The 23,427-nt window shown below is 33.5% G+C and overlaps 1 protein-coding gene across 3 annotated transcripts in view; it reads left to right on the top strand.

Annotated features, from left to right (window-relative positions):
• LOC114336421 (dual specificity protein phosphatase CDC14C-like) overlaps nt 1–23,427 on the top strand; it is a 137,568-nt gene that overhangs the window by 15,081 nt on the left and 99,060 nt on the right. For all 3 annotated transcript variants that reach the window (XR_007695746.1, XM_050641587.1, XM_050641588.1), the window contains exon 4: nt 6,165–6,442. Coding sequence is in view for 2 of the 3 variants with exons in the window: in XM_050641587.1 (XP_050497544.1) it covers nt 6,165–6,442 (278 nt within the window). In the remaining variant the exon portion in view is untranslated. The remainder of the gene's footprint in view (nt 1–6,164; nt 6,443–23,427) is intronic.

Below are 23,427 nucleotides of genomic sequence, written 5' to 3' on the forward strand. Positions count from 1 at the left end.
TGTTGATACGAACTTGTGTACGTCCCATCAAAAAGCTTTTAATCCAATTAACAATGGGTTCACCAAAGCCAGACGCATGAAGTTTATGAACCAACAGGTTATGATTAGCCCTGTCAAATGCCTTTGAGAAATCAGTATAAATGCTGTCGACCTGAATCTTATTCTCAAATCCACCCAACAAGCATTGTTGGTAGTTGACACGGTTTGTTACAGTTGACTTTCCGTTAGAAAAACCATGCTGCTCATCAATAATTATGTTTCGGCAAGCCCAGGTAAGATTTATCGATACCAATTTATCTAGAAGTTTTGGGATTGCTGATTGAATAGTTATACCTCTATAATTATTTACACACTCACGATTGCCAGATTTATAGATAGGTGTAAGAAAACTATTTTTCCAATAATGTGGAAATATAGATGATGACAATGATAAATTGAAAATTTGTTGTAAAGGTTTACAAAGGGAAAACATACAGTTCTTAATAAGTGCTGCAGGTATACTATCAGGCCCTGAAGAATATGTAGTTTTTAAACTCATAATTCCCTCAAAAACATCTGTCAGACTAAGTTCCAGAGTTTAGATATCTACACTGTACTCTAATTCAAAGGTAGGTAAATTATACTCACTATCATTATATGTACCCGAAAAATAATTGGCAAATAGATTGACTATTTCCTCACCACACTGAGCTATTACATCCCCACCTTCATTAGACATTACATTAGGATGAGCGTTAGACCCACGTGTAGCATTAACATGTCTCCAAAAAGAGCGGGGATTGCTTGAAGGATTTGCTTGAATATTTTCTAAATAGTTTTTATAACATACTGCTTGTAATGATTTACATCTTTCCCTTAACACTGAAAATTCCTCATATGAGTTGCCTGATGCTTTAAAATTCCGGTGAGCTATTTTTTTCTGTATGACAAGTTCAATCAATTCTCGTGAAAACCAAACTGGAAAGTTCAACGATTTAAACCGATTGACAGGAACAAACATACTGATGGCGTCATATAAAATATGGTAAAAATTTTCTATGCAGCAATTAATATCTGATACATCTAATACCTCGTTCCAAGGAATTGATGCTAAATGTTCATTTAAAACCTGATAATTACATTTTTTAAAATCATGATAAAAGACATCATATTTAAGAAACAAATTTAAATTAACTGCAGGTAACAATATAGTATAAGCTGAATGATGTTGAGAAGTAAGTATTCAATAGAATATCAGTAGAAATCGACACAACTGCATCCCTCTGCGTACAAAAGACTAGATCTAAAAATTTATTATTAAGGTTAGGCAAAGTATTTACTTGTGACATATTAAGAAAATTGTAGCAAGTACAAAAATAATATTTGCTGGATAGTGTTGCAGACACTCAACTGTTACACCATCACTAAGATTATACCAGGATGCCTCAGGTAGGTTGTAGTCACCACAAATACAGAACTCACAGTCACTGAATCTATCTGCTAAGTCCAACATACAGGTGGAATGCTCCTCATATAATGACCCAGATGACCGTAGAGGAAAGTACACAGCACCAATGATTAACTTTCTAGTAGCACACATGACCTGTGCAAATACATGTTCCACAGAGGAATCGATAGGCTTAACCATCATTGAATGAAGGCGCTTATGGATAGCAATAAGGATACCACCACCACGGGTCTTCGAACTAGTTTGAGTGTCTGTCGTGCCTATACACATTACAGTCACTCAATCCCAATTCAGCATCTAAGATTTTAGAAGTAAGCCATGTTTCAATGATAATAATAATATCATAATTAGAAAGAACCACAGCATGTCTGAAATTTTGAAGTTTGGTGCACATACCCCCAGTATTGTGAAAATATAATCTCAATGATCGTTTTTTGAATTATTGAATTTCTTGACGACTCTGAGAACCCCATTAAAGTACTTGATCCTCAAGTCCTCTTCACCCTGTGTTTTCCTGTGTTCCAATTCCTGATAAACTGCCTTCACTTTCTCACGTTGCAATAGGGTAAGATCAGCTCCATTTCGCAGATTTGAACCCGATAAGGCTCTGCGCCTGCGCTGTTTTAAACAAGAGATAACAAGGGCTGAATCATTGAATGCGACTTTAAGAGGTCTTGTTTTATCCGCTAGTCGACCAAGACGAAAGGCTTTATAGGTGCTGTTGGTTACACCAATTTTATTGAGAACTCCACGTACCTCATTTCTGTCTTGTTCGGCACGGATGTTAGAATCACTTGAATGGTTTTCAGGTACATTGTATATAATAATATTTTTGGCTCTCCGGCTCCTGTCTTCTATCTCCTCAAAAACTGCATCAGTATTTAGTGTTGGGGAAGATTTTACCTCCTGAATCTCCTTTTTAAGACTAACCACCTCTTGTTGAAGTTCCTGGACAATCCTGACCACCATGGGCGCTGATTTAAATGCATTACGACACTCAACACAAAGATAGAGAAGATAGAACCACAGCCCTTGTTTCTGAGCTAGAGAGGCCTGAGCAACCCTCTGACAAGTGAAACACTACACGGCAGCAGTCACAGTATAAGGGTTTATCTTCACCTTCAATGGAATATTTGCATTTAGTACAGAGTTCTGAAGGCATGGTTATCCTCACTTTTGAATTTTAATTTAATGCAGAAATGACTATTAACAGCTAAATCTTATGTGTAAAATATAAATAAATACAGATATTAATCCTGATCACGGAGTAGTAGCCACTTCATAAAAATTATAATGTTTCCAAAACAAATTAACCTTATCAGCACAGGTTTTAATGTTAATTACTTTAGTTAAAAAAAGTTACACTCACAATTATAATAAAATAAATTCGCTGTTCGACATTTTAAAAACAATCCTAAATGTGAAACACCTAAAATTAAAAAAGGAAGTAAAAACTAGGTATTTGAAAATCTCAAAAAACGGAACCATCGCAAATAAAAACACCAGATTCTATAAATAAAATGTTACGAGTTGATAACAGTCAAAACAAAGAGATACGCACGCATCAAAAAGCATGTGCAATTCTACAGTTACTGAATAGATCCAGGAATATTCAACTCAAGCTAGTAAGAGTTGATTCTCTTTTTCCCAGGATCTACTTTCACTAAATTTCACAGATAAAATTGAAATTATATCTAATTTTTATAAAAAAAGGATTTGGTAACATAATATATTCTAAGATTACCTGGGGCCCGTTTCACAAAACTACACGTTTGTCAGTTACAATGAAATTCTTACAAGTTTGGCACAATATCTCGTTATTAGTGTTTCACGAATGCACAAGTATTCACTTGTAACCACTAGTGAATTTTACAATTTTACAAGTAAATTACTTGTAAGCTACCAACAATTTACTTGTTCAACAAAGAATAATTTACAAGTTTGTCGTTGACAGTTGTAGTGAACTAAACATTTTCTATCTAACTTTGAAGGTAGGTAGTTGGTTTGACAAGTGTAATAAGTGGGAAAAATGTTGTCTAGTAGCAGCTCTTCGTCAGAAAATGAAAATGAGGTATTTGTTCAAAGGAGAAGGAGGAGAATATTTAGACCAAGAATTAATAGTGATTTTCCATCAATTTACGAGTTTAATGAACGTTTTCGGATGACTTCTATACAAATGGAACAACTTCGTATAGACATTGCACCTGTCTTAGCGCATCCAACGAATCGCTCTTATGCACTGGCAACAAAAATGCAATTGTGTATAGCATTACACTGGCTAGGCAGTGGAGGACAATATCACGTCATAGCAGATACTCATGGGGTCAGCAAAGCAAGTGTCAGTAGATGTGTAAAAAAAGTGGTACACGCAATTAACCAAAGAAAATTTCATCAAGTTGTTGCTTGGCCGGCAAATATTTTAAATACGACTGCAGAATTCTTTGCAGTAGCAGGATTTCCCCAAGTGATAGGTTGTATTGATGGGACGCTTATTAAAATAGATGCTCCAACTGAAAACGAACCTGCTTTTGTTGATCGTAATGGAAATCACTCTATTAATTGTATGATTGTTTGTGGACCAGACTTGAAAATCTATTATGTTAGTGCAAATTGGCCGGGAAGTGTTCATGACGCGAGAGTACTGAGAAATAGCAACCCTTTTTCAGAGAATGGAAGCTGGTTGGCATCCAATTCCAAATAGAATAATTCTAGGTGACTCTGGATACCCTCTATTAGATTGGCTTATGACCCCAATTGAGGTGAATGTGGATGAGGCTGTGGCTACCTACAACAGAGCACATAAGAAAACACGGCGTTTAGTCGAAAATGCTTTAGGCGTATTAAAGCAGAAATTTCCTTGTCTTAACTACTTTCGTTTGAGTCCAGTATATGCAGCCAATGTTTTCAAATGCTGCACAGCGCTGTATAACATTACTCGGGAGAGAATGAATATAAACCGACAAATGGATAATGAAGAAATGGAAGACGATAACGAAATAGCCGGACAACCAGCTCCTTTGAATGCAAGACAAAGACAACAGGAGTTGATAAATTATTTTAGAAATAGAAACTAGTTTCAGTGTAACTTTAAAACAATAAAGAATATAAAATAAAGAAATATAGAATAATACACAATATTTACTTTTAATTTAAACGAAAAAATAATTTCCAAAACATTTAACAAATACTTAGCATAATAATGAATTAAAAATCAAAAAAGTAATTCCTATAAACAAAACGTTTTTCTTATAATTAATTAAAAAATCAAATATAACAATAACATAACTTCTCAAACAATGGTCGAATATTCCACGCTTTCACTGGTAGGTGACTCTTCTACATTTATGAGGTAGGTTACAGCAGAATCGAACGATGCAGTGAATTTTGAAGGGGTCACATATAGTTCCCGTTCTAGTTTTAAAATCTCTAATGTTTTTAGATAACTTTCTTTTGCAAGGATTTCAATTTGGTGTTGTAATTTTTTTCTTCTTTAAATCGATTAGTGCTTCGTCAATTGGGTCATTTTCATTAGATATTTTCGACTTTTTCCTTTTTGCACAAGATGCAGTAGGTACACTGCTGCTCCCAGTAGAAATAAACACAGTGTTTTTAATTTTGTTTGTTGCACCGTGATCTTGCAAATGGTTTGAATTTTCTATTTCTTCTTCAACGTTCTCAGGATCTTGCTCCTTCTCAGGATCTTGCTCCCAAGTTTCGAAAATGCCGAGACTACACAGAATTGGATTATCCGGCCCAAGAATGTCGAGAACTACTTTGTCCATTTCTGTAAATTTAGAATCTGTGCCTCCACCTGAACCAGTTTTCCTCCTGTTATCAACTTTCTTCTGCAATACGAAAAAAAGTGTCAGATACGCTTACACTTTGGCAAATTAAACGCTAACACTTACCATTGTTGTTTTCTTTAAATTTTGCCAAAATACATCACGGCTGTAAGTCCAATCCTTATTTGGAGGCACAAGCCCTAAACTGGTGGATTTTTGGTGCAGTTTTCCAACATTCTATTTTGTCTTTTTTTGTTAATTTGTCGGAAAAGCTGCCGAAAAGAATTGCTTTCTTATCTCTAATCTCTTTTAAAATTATAATTTTAGTACCATTTAAGACGCTTTTCGACATTGTCACAGAATTATAAATAACGACTGACGTTTAACTAGTAAATTGTCAACAAAACTATTTTAAGGTTATGTTTATTTACAAACTTGTAACTAACATGCGTGAAGTACACTTGTTGCTGACAAATTTACACATGTAACGAACAAGTTAAATATTTTATTTGTGAAACGCTAGTTATTAACAACTTGTGATTACAAGTGCTGAATATTAACAATTGTTACTAACAATACTTGTAGTTTTGTGAAACGGGCCCCTGGAGGGAGAAAAAAATAAAAATTTTTTTGGCGCAGGCATTTGCCATTCAGCCAGTCACAACTTTTTAAGTTTTTCCTAAAGAAAAAAATATTTTGAAAAGTTATAAAAACAAAACCGCTTATGGGGTACCTAAAATACCCCGCAGGGTCACGGAAAGGTTAAACATTTTAATTTATATTGAATTCGCAAATTAGGGTACAAATGAATTCGCAAATGAGATAAGATGATAAGATGTTAACGAATTCGCAAATTAGGGTACAAATTACTTTTGTCTATAAAAATAATGTCATGACTTGTTTATTATAGTAATTTATGTTTTGCAATATTTTAGGCAGACTATATTTTGTGTCTGTGAACTGCACAGTAGATCTGACATCTACAAAGACTGTCCATTATTTTACAATAAATAAAGACATAAAATATGATAGCTTCCATAGAGATTTTGGACCCTTCAATCTTGCTATGATATATCACTATTGTATGAAGTTGAAGAGAAAATTAAGCAATCCTTCGTTACAAGACAAAAAAATTGTCCACTATGTTAAAGATTGTACAGAACTAGATGGCCAGAAACGAGTGAATTCTGCATTTTTGGTTGGTGCTTATTCTGTAAGTATTTCAATTGGTTTTACAAAATTAATCTACAGTATGCAGCAAAATAAACAGTAGGTACTGAAATAAATATTGAAATTAATGTTAATGATTACACTGGTCAACATGAATTTTGAGTCTGAGTTCTGTACCTCTGATTTTGATTACTTATGCCTTAAGCGCTGGTTTCCTCGAAAGCGGCACCGACAAACCGCGACCGCAGCACTGCGACGAATTTCGTCAGATTACGGTGAAAAATTCAAGATTCTTCACCGCGGCAATAGAATGTGCAAACTCAGCAAGCGGTGGCTTCCAACGCATCCTTGGAAACCACCGCTATTATTTTGCATGGTACAGTTTTTTATGACGTCATTCATCGCAGTGTCACGGTCGCAGCCTGTCGGCACCGCTATCGAGGAAACCAGCGCTTAAGGGATCGTCCATTAATCACGTGATGTTTTTTTTTGGTATTTTTTAACACCCCCTCCCCCTCGGTGATACATGGTGAGGTTTAAAACGCACTATATCACGTGTATTTTGACATTTCGTGATTTTTTATGGACCCCCCCCCTTTCGAGCCTCACGTGATTAATGGACAGTCCCTAACTAAAGAAAGAAAAGATATTTTTATCTAATAAAGTTTGCTTATTTTTAAGCTCTATTTTTTCATTTTTAGTTTTTATAGTTAATAGCTTTTATAAGTAAACAAATTTGTGAATTATATATTGTTATTAACTTTAATTATAAAAGACGGCATATACAGGGTGAGTCACCACTAACGCGACGGAAGATTACAGCGAAATGGTAAAAGATTTGAAAAAATTTTTAATTAGTGGTTTGTAAGTTGATAAAATCTACATTTTAAAATTATTTTGAAATATACAGGGTGTCCCAATAAATGGCGACCTATCAAAGTTATATTTTTTCTTATGGAACACCCTATATTTTATTGCATTTTTTAATTGTTCGAAAAAAATAAGGTATAGTTTCATAAGGCTTTCCTATACCTATGTACAGAGTGTTCTGAGTTATGGTGACTTTTCTTAAAATGTAAAGTTTTAAAAGAAGGCTTATTCTCAAGTTATTTAAGAAATTATAAAAAAAATACTTTTACATCTAAATATTTGGATATTGGTTGAATGTATTTCATGATTAATTGTTACACATTTATTTACAGGATGTTCAAAATTTACAGTTTTAGTATTGGATTATTCAGTGTGTCATATAATTCTTATTTTAAATGGAACACCATGTATATTAATAAATAATTATACTAGACAAATCTACCTCTTTCGAATGGTATATGGATGTCCTATACCTAGGTGTCTATTATATATGTATAGTTTTTGCGTAATTTACAATTATTTAAATTCTTAATCTGTAAATCGATTTTAAAACAAAAGATGTAGTTAATTAATGGCATTGTATGACATTGTCATTTTATGACAGTACGGTCTGTTAATTATTTTATAATTAATGTATTCCATGATTGATTATTACACATTTATTTACAGGGTGCTCAAAATTTACAGTTTCATTATTGGATTATTTAATGTGTCATATGATGCTTATTTTAAATAAAACACCATGTATGTTAATAAATTATTATACTAAACACAGGCTCCTCTTTCGAATGGTATAGGGATGTTCCATAACTAGGAGTCATAGTTTTTGCGTAATTTACAATTTTCTTAAACGGTAAATTGATTTTAAAAATAATATTTATGCACTCTCGATTTTTAAACTGTACGAAATAAATGTTTGTTTACTGTATCATAATGAACTGAAAATTATGTCTATTTTCTAGACCATTATTATGAAAAGTAGGTAGATTGGTCTGTATACAATACATTTAAAAAAACAGGATCTGCTCCAAAGTCTAAAGTCCATAAACGATAAGTTCAAAATTTATCATAATCCTGCTCGGTCTAATATTGGTGTAGTTGAGTTTTATACGGATAATAGTGGTTTCTCTTAAGTATTCTAACAGTCGTTTGACTGATTTACCCGAAATTTTTTTCTTTACTAGTATTTGGGTTTTCCGTAACAGAAAGCAGGACATCAAGTTCCTTGACGTGATCACAAATAACTGGTTTATTTTTATTTAACTTTCCGAAATTTCTCAAAAACGTCCTTTTTTGGGTGTCTTCTATCAGGATACCTACTTTTGAGCGTAAACTCTTAAGTATTCTAACAGTCGTTTGACTGATTTACCCGAAATTTTTTCTTTACTAGTATTTGGGTTTTCCGTAACAGAAAGCAGGACATCAAGTTCCTTGACGTGATCACAAATAACTGATTTATTTTTATTTAACTTTCCGAAATTTCTCAAAAACGTCCTTTTTTGGGTGTCTTCTATCAGGATACCTACTTTTGAGCGTAAACTTTAGAAAGTAAGATACAATTTTGCAAACACTCCCCAATGCAAAGTACCATGTCTACTCTTTCGTAGATTACGTGGTTATTCATTTTTAGGAACAATTAAACATAATTAAATTAAAATACATGGATGTTTATATTTTTGATAATTACCAGACCGTACTGTCATAAAATGACGATGTCATACAATGAGATACATCTTTTGTTTTAAAATCGATTTACAGATTAAGAATTTAAATAATTGTAAATTACGCAAAAACTATTAGACCTAGATATAGGACATCCATATACCATTCGAAAGAGGTGACTTCGTTTAATATAATTAATAATTAATATCCATGGTGTTCCATTTAAAATAAGCATCATATGACACATTGAATAATCCAATAATGAAACTGTAAATGTTGAACACCCTGTAAATAAATGTGTAATAATCAATCATGGAATACATTCAACCAATATCCAACTATTTAGATGTAAAAGTATTTTTTTTATAATTTCTTAAATAACTTGAGAATAAGCCTTCTTTTAAAACTTTACATTTTAAGAAAAGTCAACATAACTCAGAACACTCTGTACATAGGTATAGGGAAGCCTTATGAAACTATACTTTATTTTTTGCGGACAATTAAAAAATGCAATAAAATACAGGGTGTTCCATAAGAAAAAATATAACTTTGATACGCCGCCATTTATTAGGACACCCTGTATATTTCAAAATAATTTTAAAATGTAGATTTTATCAACTTACAAACCACTAATTAAAAAATTTTTTCAAATCTTTTACCATTTCGCTGTAATCTTCCGTCGCGTTAGTGGTGACTCACCCTGTATAAAACCCATAAATATAAAAAACAGTACAAATGAAAATTTTAAAACATGAACAGTTTTGGCATTTCTATTGTGTAAACAAGGAGCCCCCGAACGTATTACCATCATGTTCTCATTATATTCTCCTTGATACCGTTCATCGAAGTTCATTACATCTTGGTAAAGGCATTCCCCTTGCTCGTCTGAATGTGCACCCAAGTTGTCTTTAAACTGATCCAAGTGAGCATGTAGCATGTGTACTTTAAGAGACATCCTGCAACCGATGACTTTGAAGCTGTCAAGCATATGAGAAATAAGCATTTGTACTTTAAGAGACATCCTGCAACCCATGACTTTGAAGCTGTCAAGCATATTAGAAATAAGCTCTTTGTAATAATTGTCAGCCTCTGATAGTTTCGGAAAAATTGTTTTAAGAATTGAAAGGTGTCAGAATATTGACGAAGGTATGCTTCATGAGACTTAATTTTATATGCAATTGAGGCATTAAAGCATGATAGGGCTCCACATTTGAAAATCGCTAGACCATGAGTGCTGCTGGTAGTGAAGTACATCGGCTCTACTATCCCATAAGCAAACGTAATATTTTTTTTATTGTTTGTTTACTGTGCAATCAGTCAAAAAAAAACAGACCATAAACACATTTGTTGAAATTTACAATGGCGCGAAGAGAAATATTTCAATAAATATTTACTCTACATGAGTATTACAATTACTTTTACAATTAGTGTTTTTTAACTTAAAAATGGTAAATCTAATGGAAATTTTTGCTTAAGGCGTCTAATTTGTTGACTATTATCCAATAAATTTAGCGCTAACACATTTGGGTGATTTTCTAGTCGCTGTAAATATTTATCACTGTGTGACACTATCACTTCACTCCCAGTTGGCACTTGAAGGTCTTGTAGGATGTCTTTGTTGCTTACAAACCACGGCGCATCAGTTATTGCTCGTAGCACCTTGTTTTGAAACCGGTCCATGATTGCTAGATTGGATTTTGAAGCAGTGCCCCACAACTGTATTCCTTACGTCCAAATTGGTTTGAGTATGGCATTGTATGCTAGTAATTTATTTCTCAACGACAACTGGGATTTTCTTCCGAGCAACCAATAGTATTTTCTATATATGGTATCAAGATGTTTTCTTTTTTTCCATATATGAGTTTTCCAAGTGAGTTTCTTGTCCATATGTAGGCCTAAGTACTTTACAGTATCTACCGTTGGAAGGGGAGCATTGTTGAGTGATATTTGAGGAGAATCGCTATGACATTTAGTGAATACTATGTGGCTTGATTTGGATTCGTTAAGTTTTATCTTCCATTTCTGGACTTTATTTAGGTTTTCTTGGAGTTGGTCTGCTGCAACAACGGGATCTGAATGTACCGCCATTATTGCGGTATCATCTGCAAATGTGGTTGTATATACTTTATTGTCCGTAGACAAATCAGAGGTAAATAGTAGATACAGGATCGGCCCAAGAACGCTACCTTGAGTAACGCCTGCCTTTATGAGATGTAGACAGGTTATCTCCTCTTCATATTTTACCTGGAAATATCTTTCTTTTAGGTATGAGTATAGTATGTCATACATGTTCTGGTGTAGGTCCCTTTTTAGTTTATAGAGTACTCCCTGATGCCACACCTTGTCAAAAGCTTGACTCACATCGATGAATGCAGTTGATCAATATTGCTTACTTTCAAAAGAGTCTTCGATTCATTCTACCAGTCGATGGATCTGTTCAATTGTTGAATGTTTGACTCTAAATCCAAATTGGTGTATCGGTAGAAGTTCTTTTTCTGCAATAATTTTCATTAGTCTCTTAGATCTTAGTAATTTTTCCATAATTTTCGACATGACAGGCAGTAGACTTATTGGTCGGTATGAAGTTGTTTCGTGATGAGGTTTACCAGGTTTAGGGATTAGTATTATTTGCGCTACCTTCCATTGCGCAGGAAAATATTTGAGTCTTATGACGGCGTTAGTAAGGTAGGTTAACATAAGTATTCCTTTTCGCGGTAGTTCTTTCATAATTTTTCCAGTGATTAGGTCGTGTCCTGGAGCTGTTTTAGGGTCTAGCTCTGTTTTTATAATACACTGTACCTCATTTGGTGTAATATGTTGTATTTGCTCATCTGATGGTACTTGTGCATCAAGAAACGCTATAATTTCGTCATCTGTATCTTCTCTTGTTGAGAGAGGTTTGAAAACTGTTTCAAGATGTGTAGCGAAAATTTCTGCTTTCTCTTTATTTGTTTTTGCCCAACTTCCATCAGGTTTCCTTATCGGTGGAATATGTTCTTTGGGTTGCTTTAATTTTTTAGTTGCTTTCCATAAGCTGTAATTTGTATCCTTTGTTAACGTTAGGTTTTCGACATAGTTTTGGAAGCTCTCTTTTTTAATGCTTGATAGGCAGTCTTTTAAACGTTTCGCTGCCCTGTTATAGTTGGTTTTATCTGCAGGGTGTCTTGTGTTTTGCCAGATCTTTCTTAAGTGGCGCTTTTCTTTAATCTTCTCCCTTATACTAGGAGGACAGTGACTTCTGTTTTGGGTTCTGACCAGTGGTGGAGTTGATTCCCACGAGGCATACTGTATTAATTCTGTAAATTGTTGTACTTGATTTTCCAATTCTTGGTGTGTTTTTAAGGATATATTGAGGTTTACTTCATTTTCTAATATTTCTCCAAATAGATTCCAGTTGGTAGCTTGATTGTGGAGAATCAGTGGTTTTGGTTTTTCTTGGATACTTGTATGAATCTTAGCTATTATTGGTGTATGATCTGAGGCAATATCATAATTAGGTTCGATGGTTAGATAATTGTTGGAGAATCCTTTGGTCACAAAGAAGTCAAGGCAATCTGGGTATTTCTGAGGGTCTGTAGGCCAGTAGGTTGGTGTATAGGTGGACAGATGATTTAGGTGTAGTTCTTGAATGACTTGATGCAGTATTCTTCCTCTTCCTGGAGCTGTTAGACGAGATCGTAATATGGATATTTAGTGTATCCACCTTGCATTCGCACCAGAAAACCAACCATGTTGAAATCCCCTATCACTTGCCAGACGTACTCTTTATATTTTAAAACTTGAAGCACCATTTTAATGCTCTCGTAATTTTCTTTGATCATTAGAGAATAAGCCAAAGGAAGAGATGGAAATCTATTTCCATTGTGAAGAAGAACTGTTTTAAGCTTCTTGTAGAGCTGTCAAACAAAATTTTTTGGCTCCCACTTTAATGAATTCGCTACAAATATAGCAAAAACAGTCCAAATCATTTTTACACTTTTTGGAAGACATTTCTAGGCCTTGCGACACATGAAACACGATATTCCACTCCAATGCTCACGCTTACACTACCATATCAGTGTGCCACTTCTTGCTTCACACCCACAGTCCTTCCTCACCCCTTTCTGGCATCTTAAATAGAAGGGATCCTCAAAAATCTGCCAAAACGCCGTATATTTATTTTTCATAATCTAAAGGAACCACAAGCAAACTTTATAAGTTTCTGTTTAATTTTCGATGTATACAAACAGAAAATATTTACTAAATAACACACTTAAAAAAATATTTTTTTTTGTTGACCAGTGTTATTTATATATTTAGTATACATGATATAGCTTTACAAACATTATTTACGACGACGCCGACGCACAGTGGTCCAAAAACCCGAAAAGCTGGCCAAAAGTAAAAAAAAATTCGACGTTTCGGGGATATTATTACATTTTCTAAAAGAGAATTAAATTCCCTATTCGGTGTTGGCAACCCTAGAGCTATATCTCGTATATCTGCATTTCTAGTTCAGTTCAAAGTTGACCGTACGGAACAGACGCGCAGTTACGAATAACGAATATTTTATACGCACAGTCTTGTGCGTGTATCTCGAAAACGAAGTGCGCAAATTCAATTCTGCAAAATGGAGGATATTCGTGGAGCCATTTTTAATAAAAGCCGATAATATCAACATATTTGTATATGTGTTATTAGTATATTTTAAGTTGAAATTTAATAATAGGAAAGTATACATTTTGAAAAAATTAAATTTTCAGATAGCCAAATACACTGGCGGGCAAAAAATTTAGGTCACTAGGGGAATTATACACGTTTGATGCCTTGAATATCCTAAACCTGTTATCCGATTTGAGTGATTTTTTCAGTATCTTATAGCTTATTATTTAAGAATCTCAATGTATTAATATTGTTGCTAGACTAAGTAAATGTATTAATATTGTTGCTAGACTAAGTAAATGTCATTTTATACCGGGTGTAACAATCATACTGTGTTTTTTCCGTAAAGTTCGGAACACTCTGTAGAATATTATAGCATAGATAAAATATTGAAATGAAAACCCAATTGTAGCCTTCGGCTTTCTTAACATTTTCTTCTTTGACACATTTGCTTATGTTGGATAATAAAAAAGTTAGGTACTTTAACAATTAGACATATTCTTTATCAATACAGGGTGTTTATAAATAAGTGCGACAAACTTAAAGGGGTAATTCTGCATGAAAAAATAATGATCGTTTGCTTTATAAACATATGTCCACAAATGCTTCATTTCCGAGATACGGGATGTTGAATTTTTTCTTACAAACTGACAGTTTATTTGTTGCTCTAAATCCGGTTGAGATATGCAAATGGAATTTGGTAGGTTTTAAGAGTTGGTTATTGCGCATTTTTTGACATACAAATAAGAATTTTATATTCACCATTGGCGTGCATACGGGTATAAATATTTTAGATACATCCCGTATGCACGCCAATGGTGAATATAAAATTCTTAATTGTATGTCAAAAAATGTTCAATAACTACCTCTTAAAACTCACCAAATTTCAGTTGTATATCTCAACCGGTTTTAGAGTAACAAATAAACTGTGAGTTTGTAAGAAAAAATTCAACATCCCGTATCTCGGAAATGAAGCATTTGTGGACATATGTTTATAAAGCAAACGGTCATTATTTTTTCATGCAGAATTACCCCTTTAAGTTTGTCGCACTTATTTATAAACACCCTGTATTGATGAAGAACGTCTCTAGTTGTAAAAGTACCTAACTTTTTTATTATCCAACATAAGCAAATGGATCAAAGAAGAAACTGTTAAGAAAGCCTAAGGCTACAATTGGATTTTAATTTCAATATTTTATCTATGCTATAATATTCTACAGAGTGTTCCGAACTTTAAGGAAAAAACACAGTATGATTGTTACAGCCGGTATAAAATGACATTTACCTAGTCTAGCAACAATATTAATACATTGAGATTCTTAAATAATAAAGCTATAAGATACTAAAAAAATCACTCAAATCGGACAACAGGTTTAGGAAATTCAAGGCATCAAACGTGTATAATTCCCCTAGTGACCTAAATTTTTTGCCCGCCAGTGTAGTTATGTATTCCATCGAATTCCAAGATGTTACTACAATCATCTTTTAGCTTATATTTCTCTCTTTAAGATACAAAAAAAATTTACTGCCACTATCTGCCCACTTGGTTTTGCGAGAATTTTTTGTACAGGCGCTCTGCGATATGAGTTGCAATATGAATCGTTAATAACGCAGAATAAACAGATCATGCCGCGACATTCACGCACTTTTTATGACTGTAAATCTTTAGTTACTTCAGTATCGTAGGGTAAACTGGTAGATGAAAGAGTCAGATACAGTATTGTTGAAAAATAAAGTATATAGAGTATAATATAGAGTATATAGAGTAAATAAAGTCATATGATTAATAATCGAATTTAACGTTGGAATAAAAAGTGACGGATTGCATCCGCCATTTTGTATATTCAAATTTCGATTTCGGATTCGTAATCAGCAACCCCCGAATATCAAATTTCGACGGTATTAAATATATTTAAAATACAAAAACCCGCCATATTACATTCGCCATTTTGTTTTTTGCAGTTTAGACTTCGGATTCGTAATTAGCGACCTCAAAAACCCATGGATGCCTAATTTCATGCAAATCAAAAAACGCTTTCATGTTTTTGCCATATTTTCGGGTTTTTGGACCACTGTGCGACGTTCTTGATAAAGGGCGATGTTAAGTTAAAGATGCCCTCTGGTACGAAAAATCTTTAAATGCTAGTCCGCAATTCCGGAATGTCAGACGGTGGATCGATCTGTCTCATTCAGCATTCCCCATAAGTACCATAAGTACCCATCAGATCAGGTGGCGTTAGGTGTGGTTGAAAATCACTGCCACGTGAAATAAGGCGATCCCCAAAATGATCGTGCTGTATTTGAAGAGACTCTCTGGCTGTGTGAAAGGTTGCCCCGTCCTGCTGAAACCATTGTTGATTTTAAGCTTGGACCGTTTTCGTCACCTTTTCCGTATGACCGAAAATAGTACTTCACAATAAAAAACTTTTCTGCAAAACTGAGAACCATCCTGAAGCATCTTTAACACGATATTTACATAATATGTTATAACAACGTTCAGAAACCAATCAGTACGTTTCGACACATGATATTATAGACAAGTTTGAGGCGGCGTTATCGAAATGCCTCCCACTTTTTCAGGTAAATATTTTCATACATGAAATGCCTCCCAGGTACAATCGAAATGCCTCCGGTTTGTTAAACATTTAGGCTGATATTTTGTGTACTTAATCTCTGTATAATGAGGCAATGTTGCCAAATCATAATTTAAATAGGTACTAAAACGTACATAAAATATGGTAACATAAATATTTCACAGTATGACATATTTCTTTTTAGAAAAGAAACTTGTTCCGACAATCTAATAGCCAGCTTTTCTGGGTAATTCCAATTCCGATTCTTATCTCTTCTTAACGATTCCATGAATAGGTACTTTTACCTTTATCTTTTTGTTTGTTTATATTTTACTAAATATGTACTAATGTACTAAAAAAACCTGCAAATCATTTGTGAAAACACAGGGATGTGAAAATACGATAGTTTACAAGCCGATTACAAGCCGAAGTTTACAATAGAAAAGCCGTAAGCAATCCAATAAAAAGAGCAGCCGTGGAAGATCTCGCCGAAAAACCAATGAAGCTCATCTGTAAAGAACTTAAGAAGACAAATATAGAGACATTTACTATCAATGATATCAATAAGGTGAGACAAAATTTATATGCTAGAACCACTAATTCTTTAATTAAACTTCCCAAAAATATATCTGAATTTCATCAAGCTCTTGATTTCAGTCTTATCATAGCAGCCAAAGAGTAAAGACGTTAAATTCTAATTAATATTCGCTTACAGTTTTTTGCAAAAGTTAAAAACGCGTTTTGTGAATGTGTTATTTTATCGATAAACATTGGTAAGGTGACTTTATTTAAATACATATTATAGCCGACCTCAAAAATAGGCCAGTATTTACTGGCCCCAAATAATTGATATTTTGGCATACAAAATATCAATTTCTACATCATGGCATCCTCATCTACGTCAACTCAACCTAGTTCTACACCAATCTCTACAACCTAAAAGCTACTCTTCCGCAACCAGACAACCAGCCGCTAATGTATTTCCATCACGTAACCAAGCAATTGTGTTCGACGCAATTGACAACACCAAAATTGAAGATTACCTTCACAGTTTAAGCCAAATTATTCGACCAATCAATATTATTTTCTGTTCAAAGCTATCCAACGACAGAATGTGCATTTACTTAGCAAATGAAAAATTAGTAGACGATTTTATTACCAACCACGGAAAAATCAAAGTTAATCAACAACTCTTACAAGCACGTCGACTAATCACACCCAGCCAACGACTAGTACTCTCAGGCGTATGTCCATCTATTCCACACTCAATCTTAGAATCCGAATTGCAAGCATTTGGTGTCACCCATTTTTGTCACCCTTATCATTTCTCCGTATAGGAACTTCCAGTCCTGAGTTCCAGCATATATTAAGCTTCAGGCGACAAACCTATATATCCCCTTTAACCAACCATATCTTACCCGATTCTTTTCTTATCACCCACGAGGAGACATTGTATAGAATATGGATATATTTAGACAACCAGACTTGTACAATATGCAAAAATACCAAGCATTCAGTAAAAGACTGTCCAGCAAAGGCATCTGTATCAGGCGACACCACTTCAATTCCTCACAATACAGAATCCGGTGAGAACTCAATTGAAAATAGTAACAATCAGGCGATTCAAGAAGTAACTAATGGCATCCCACAAAACCAAACCGAACTTAATGATCAAGTTGTGCAAAATGAAACACTAAGCACAGAGCTCCAAACTAACCAAATTGAAACAGATCAAATATCACAAAAACGCACAGTTTCTGAGCGTTCCCAACTCCTTCATCAGAACATGCTTTTGAAGTACCAAAAAGCAAAGAAAAAAAGACTAAATTAAACCAAGGCAATATACCAAAAAAGACATTAGAGCAAATGCTTAAACCTACAGAAGAATTATTTGAAGACCAAAATTCCAGTTATCCCTTAAACTATGAACAACTAATAGATTTCTTCGAAAATTGTACAGGCTCCTCCGACCCACTAAGCATTGCAAAAATGTATACCAATGAAATTTCTGAAGTCACAGATCTACTGACAAAAATTTACCCTAAACTAATTGACCGAAAAATTAAAAGTAGATGCACCCGAATAAGAAATAAAATTTTACGACTGATTGATCCAGACTTCCATACCGAACCAGAAAGCGACACCTCTACGGACACATATTAAAATAACAATATCATTCACTAGTTTAATTCAATGGAATCTGAATGGGTATTACACCCATTTAGAAATGTTGCAAATAATAATCTCAAAATACAGACCAATGATTCTATGTTTACAAGAAACTAATTTTAAAAACAACACTGCACATAAACTAAAAAACTTTAATTGTTTCTTTAAAAATCGACAACATGCTAAAATAGCCAGTGGAGGAGTAGCCATATACATAAAGGACGACATTAATAGCACAGCAATACCACTAGAAACAAACATTGAGGCAATTGCAGTCAGAATCAAAGACGTAACTAGTTTTTCCTTATGTAACATATACATCCCTCCTCCCCCCAATCAAGAACTTAACCAGAACGAAATATCGGATCTTTTAGAACAAATACCTACTCCACGATTAATTGTCGGGGACTTTAACGCACATAGTCCTTCATGGGGTTCAAAAAAATTAACACATCTTGGTAGAAAAATAGAAGTACTTCTGGAAAAACTCAGCCTTAATCTACTTAATGATGGACAAGATACCCGTTTCGACATAAGAACGGGCGAGGGTTCTGCTATCGACTTATCTATATGTGAACCATCAATAACGCATATGCTTTCATGGGATGTATTACCGGAACCATACGACAGTGACCATTATCCTATTATAATTCATAACGAAGAAGCAGCTATACCAGAAGCAAAATGGAACTTAAAAAATGCGGATTGGACGAAATTTCAAAATCAAATCGAACGTAACTTGCATGCCATAAATGAAAATAGTAATGTGAACGAAGAGGTAGATTTCATTACAAAACTAATAATAGATTCAGCAGACAAAAATATTGGAAAAATTAATTTCAACAGTAAATTCCATCCAGTTCCTTGGTGGAATCATGAATGTAAACAAGCAATGCAACAATCCAAAAAAGCGTTTAATAAATTCAAACGACAAAAAAATGAACAAAATTCTTTAGAATTTAAACGATTAAGAGCTATAGCCAGATTCACTATCACACAAGCTAAGCGCGAATCTTGGAAGACATATGTTTCAACAATTTACAGTTCTACTCCAATGACAACTGTATGGAAAAAAGTAAAAAGAATATCTGGTACAAAATCACACAAGTCAATAAATCTGTTAGAGCAAAATAATATAATATACAGCGTGTCTACTTGAGTTGGAAACATATGGGAAACTTTTTTATTATTAATTTTACGAAAAAAAGTTATTCTTTATAAAAAGTTCTGCATGCCCCAAAACCTAAGATTCAATTATCAGATATCAAATTTTCTCAATATTATACGAGGTATGTAAAAAAATATGAATTTCGGCTAAGGGTAAAGTACCTTTATTTCTCTCAATATCGAAAATTCTTATTATGAAAAGTTGTTTGGAAATAAAAACCAAGCTCAAATATGTAATTACATGCTTCTAATTGGAAAAAAATATTTTCCAAATTTTTCTCAAATTTATTGATACTAACTTCGTTTTTATTCATTACACATACGATAACTCTTTTATTATTACTTTTACGAAAAAAAGGTATTCTTTATAAAAATCTCTGTATGTCCTAAGACCGAAGATTCAACCAACAGATATGACATTTTATTAATTTTATACGAGTTATGTCAAAAAATATGAATTTCACTCAAGAGTAAAGTACCTTTATTTTTCACAATATTGAAAACGGTTATTAAAAAAGTTGTTTAGAATTAAAAAATATGTGTCAATATGCAATTACATCCTTCTAATTGAAATACTGTGAAATATAAAGGTGCTATAATATTGAGCGAATTTCATATTTTTTGACACACCTCGTATAAAATTAATAAAAGTTGATATATCATGGTTGTGTCTTAGATTTCAGACCATGCAAAGTTTTTTATGAAGAATAACTTTTTTTCGTAAAATGAATAATAAACGAGTTATGATATTTGTAATAATTAAAAACGATGTTGGGTATCCATAAATTTGAGAAAAATATTTTTTTTTTCAATAAGAAGCATGTAATTGCATATTTCATCTTAGTTTTTAATTCCAAACAACTTTTTATCATAAGAATTTTCGATATTGAGAGAAATAAAGGTACTTTACCCTTAGCCGAAATTCATATTTTTTGACATACCTCGTATAATATTGAGAAAATTTGATATCTGATAATTGAATCTTAGGTTTTGGGGCATGCAGAACTTTTTATAAAGAATAACTTTTTTTCGTAAAATTAATAATAAAAAAGTTTCCCATATGTTTCCAACTCAAGTAGACACGCTGTATAAATCCCAAAAGGAAATATCAAATATACTGGCATTAGTTTATGAAAAAAATTCAAGCGACGCAAACTATTCACCAAATTTCTTAAGGAACAAAAGAAATGAAGAAAAATATACCATAGATTATGAAGATAAATATACCATAGATTATGAAGATCAAAATAATAGTGAAATAAACTTTCCAATATCGATGGATGAATTAGAAGCGGTAATAAAAAACTGTAAGAACTCGTGCCCTGGACCAGATAATATACCCACTATTTTTGTAAAAAAAACCTCACCTACCCATCTAAAGAACACTTACTCAGCATATTCAACTTAATCTTCTCGAAAAGTATATTTCCAAAATCGTGGAGAAATTCAATAATAATTTCTATTCCTAAGCAAAGTAAATCAAAATCAGATCCCGAAACATATAGGCCAATATCTCTGACTTGTAGCATGGGCAAAATGTTAGAGAAAATAATAAATAACAGACTAATGTGGTATCTGGAATCAAAAAAATTAATTATACCAGAACAGAGTGGCTTCAGAAAACATCGTTCTACTGTAGACAATCTGATTGACGTAGAATCGGAAATACATGAGGCTTTTGCAATTAAACAACATTGTATCGGGATATTTTTCGACATTAGTAAAGCCTACGATACAGTGTGGAAATTCTCAATATTAAAAACACTTAGCGAATGGAAAATTAGAGGTAATATACTCAAATATATATCAAACTTATTAGAAAATAGACAGTTTTAAGTCAGAGTAGATGGCGTATATTCCTCAACAAGAAATCAAGAAAATGGTATACCACAGGGCTCGAACCTTAGGACAACTCTGTTTCTTATAGCTATGAACTCTATTACCGCAAAAATTAAACATCCTGTAAACGCTAGGTTATATGCAGATGATTTGATTATACTTTGCAGAGGAAAGAACCCAACAACCATCCATAACCATGTCCAAAAAGCCATAAATCATATTGAAGAATGGTCATTCACAAGCGGACTTCAATTTAATTCCCTTAAAACCAAAGCGAAAAGTCACCAAATACAACTGAAGAACTTATACTTAAATGGAGGGCAGGTTAAATATGTAGACGAAGTTAGATTTCTCGGTATGATATTCGATCAAAAACTAACTTGGAAAACACATTTAGAACATTTAAAAAAGACATGTCAGCCTGGAATAAAGTTGTTACGATCACTTGCAAACAAAAAATGGGGCGCCGACTCTTCTACATTACTACATATCTACAAGGCCCTAGTACGTTCCAAACTTGACTATGGCTCAATCGTTTACAACTCCTCAAAAAAGACTTACTTAAAAACAATAGATGTGATTCAAAATACAGGTCTTCGAATTTCCTTAGGAGCACACCACACAAGTCCAATACAAACTCTATACTGGGAGACTGGAGAGATCCCACTCACGTTTAGAAGACAATATCTAAGTCTTTCTTATGCCGCTGCAGTATCCTCTAATCAAGATAATCCAGTTAGACACAACGTATTCGCTGACCGCTTTAAAAGTTGTTTCCAAAACTCAAATCGAACTGATCACCCTTTCTATTACCGCATACAAACTTATTAAAAATAGGTATTCATTTTCCAGACACCTACGATATTTTCGCAATCCAAACCCCTCCTCCTTGGACAATTCGCCTTCCCTCTACTGATACCAGCTTATTGCGGCTAAACAAATCGGAAACGCTTGCAAGTCAAATCAATCAAGAATTTCTTAAACTATTAAGCAAATATGGTAGCTGCTTCAAAGTTTACACCGATGCCTCCAAAAACGAAAACGGAACTGGCGCAGCAATCTACTCGTCAGATTACACAGCAGCTTATAAATTACCTTCATATACAACAACGTTCTCCGCTGAACTGTTTGCTATTCTAAAAGCATTAGCTCTGATAGTTAACAAAAATAAAAAGAGAAACATTATTATTACAGATTCTCTCAGCTCAATATTGGCATTAAAACAACTCTATTCTGATCATCCACTACTACTTTTCATTAAAAAGGAACTAAAAGAGGCAGAAAATATGAATATTGAAGTTAATTTTATTTGGGTACCATCTCATACTGGAATCGAAGGTAACGAGGTTGTAGACAAAATAGCAAAGAATGCACCTAATAACCCAAACGCAGAAGATAACATGAAAACCCTAGACACCGACCTGAAAGCATATTTCAAAGAAAATACTTTTAAAAGATGGCAGGATACATGGAGGGACTCCCCAACCAAGTTGTACGAAGTTGACATTAACCACAATCAAATTCCACAATTCAAAAACAGAAGAGAACAAGTAATCTTCACTCGTCTCCGGATTGGCCATACTCGATTAACCCATGACTACATACTCCAACGTACCGATCAACCTGTGTGTGATTTGTGTAAAAGTGTCCTTACCGTAAAACATTGTTTATTGCAGTGTCCGAAGTATAAAGTGCAACGAAAAAAGTACAAAATACCACCAACATTAAATAGTGCACTCGGAAAAGACAGTGATACAAAAAGCATCTTCACATTCCTCAAAGACTGCAACCTTTTACCAAGAATATAGTATTTTACTTTACTTTGTATAGATTTAGGGCTTTTAATAATTTCCTATTGTTATGCTTAAAATCTATTTTTAATTTATAATTTTGTAACACAATCCATACACGCTAATAACCCTGCGTGGTTGATGCGTAATGTAAGGAAAAAAAAGCTCTTGATTTATCTTCTATTATTACAAATAGAAATGAAAATTTTATAATTAAAAATAACAAAGATAATCATAATATTGTTATATTAACATTCTTTTCAAATCTTCGTTTTCTTTCGACTGTTTCCAATTGGTATGTTGACGGAACTTTTGAA

Source organism: Diabrotica virgifera, chromosome 10 (genome assembly GCF_917563875.1).
Source record: "Diabrotica virgifera virgifera chromosome 10, PGI_DIABVI_V3a".
In the NCBI taxonomy this organism is placed as follows: domain Eukaryota; kingdom Metazoa; phylum Arthropoda; class Insecta; order Coleoptera; family Chrysomelidae; genus Diabrotica; species Diabrotica virgifera.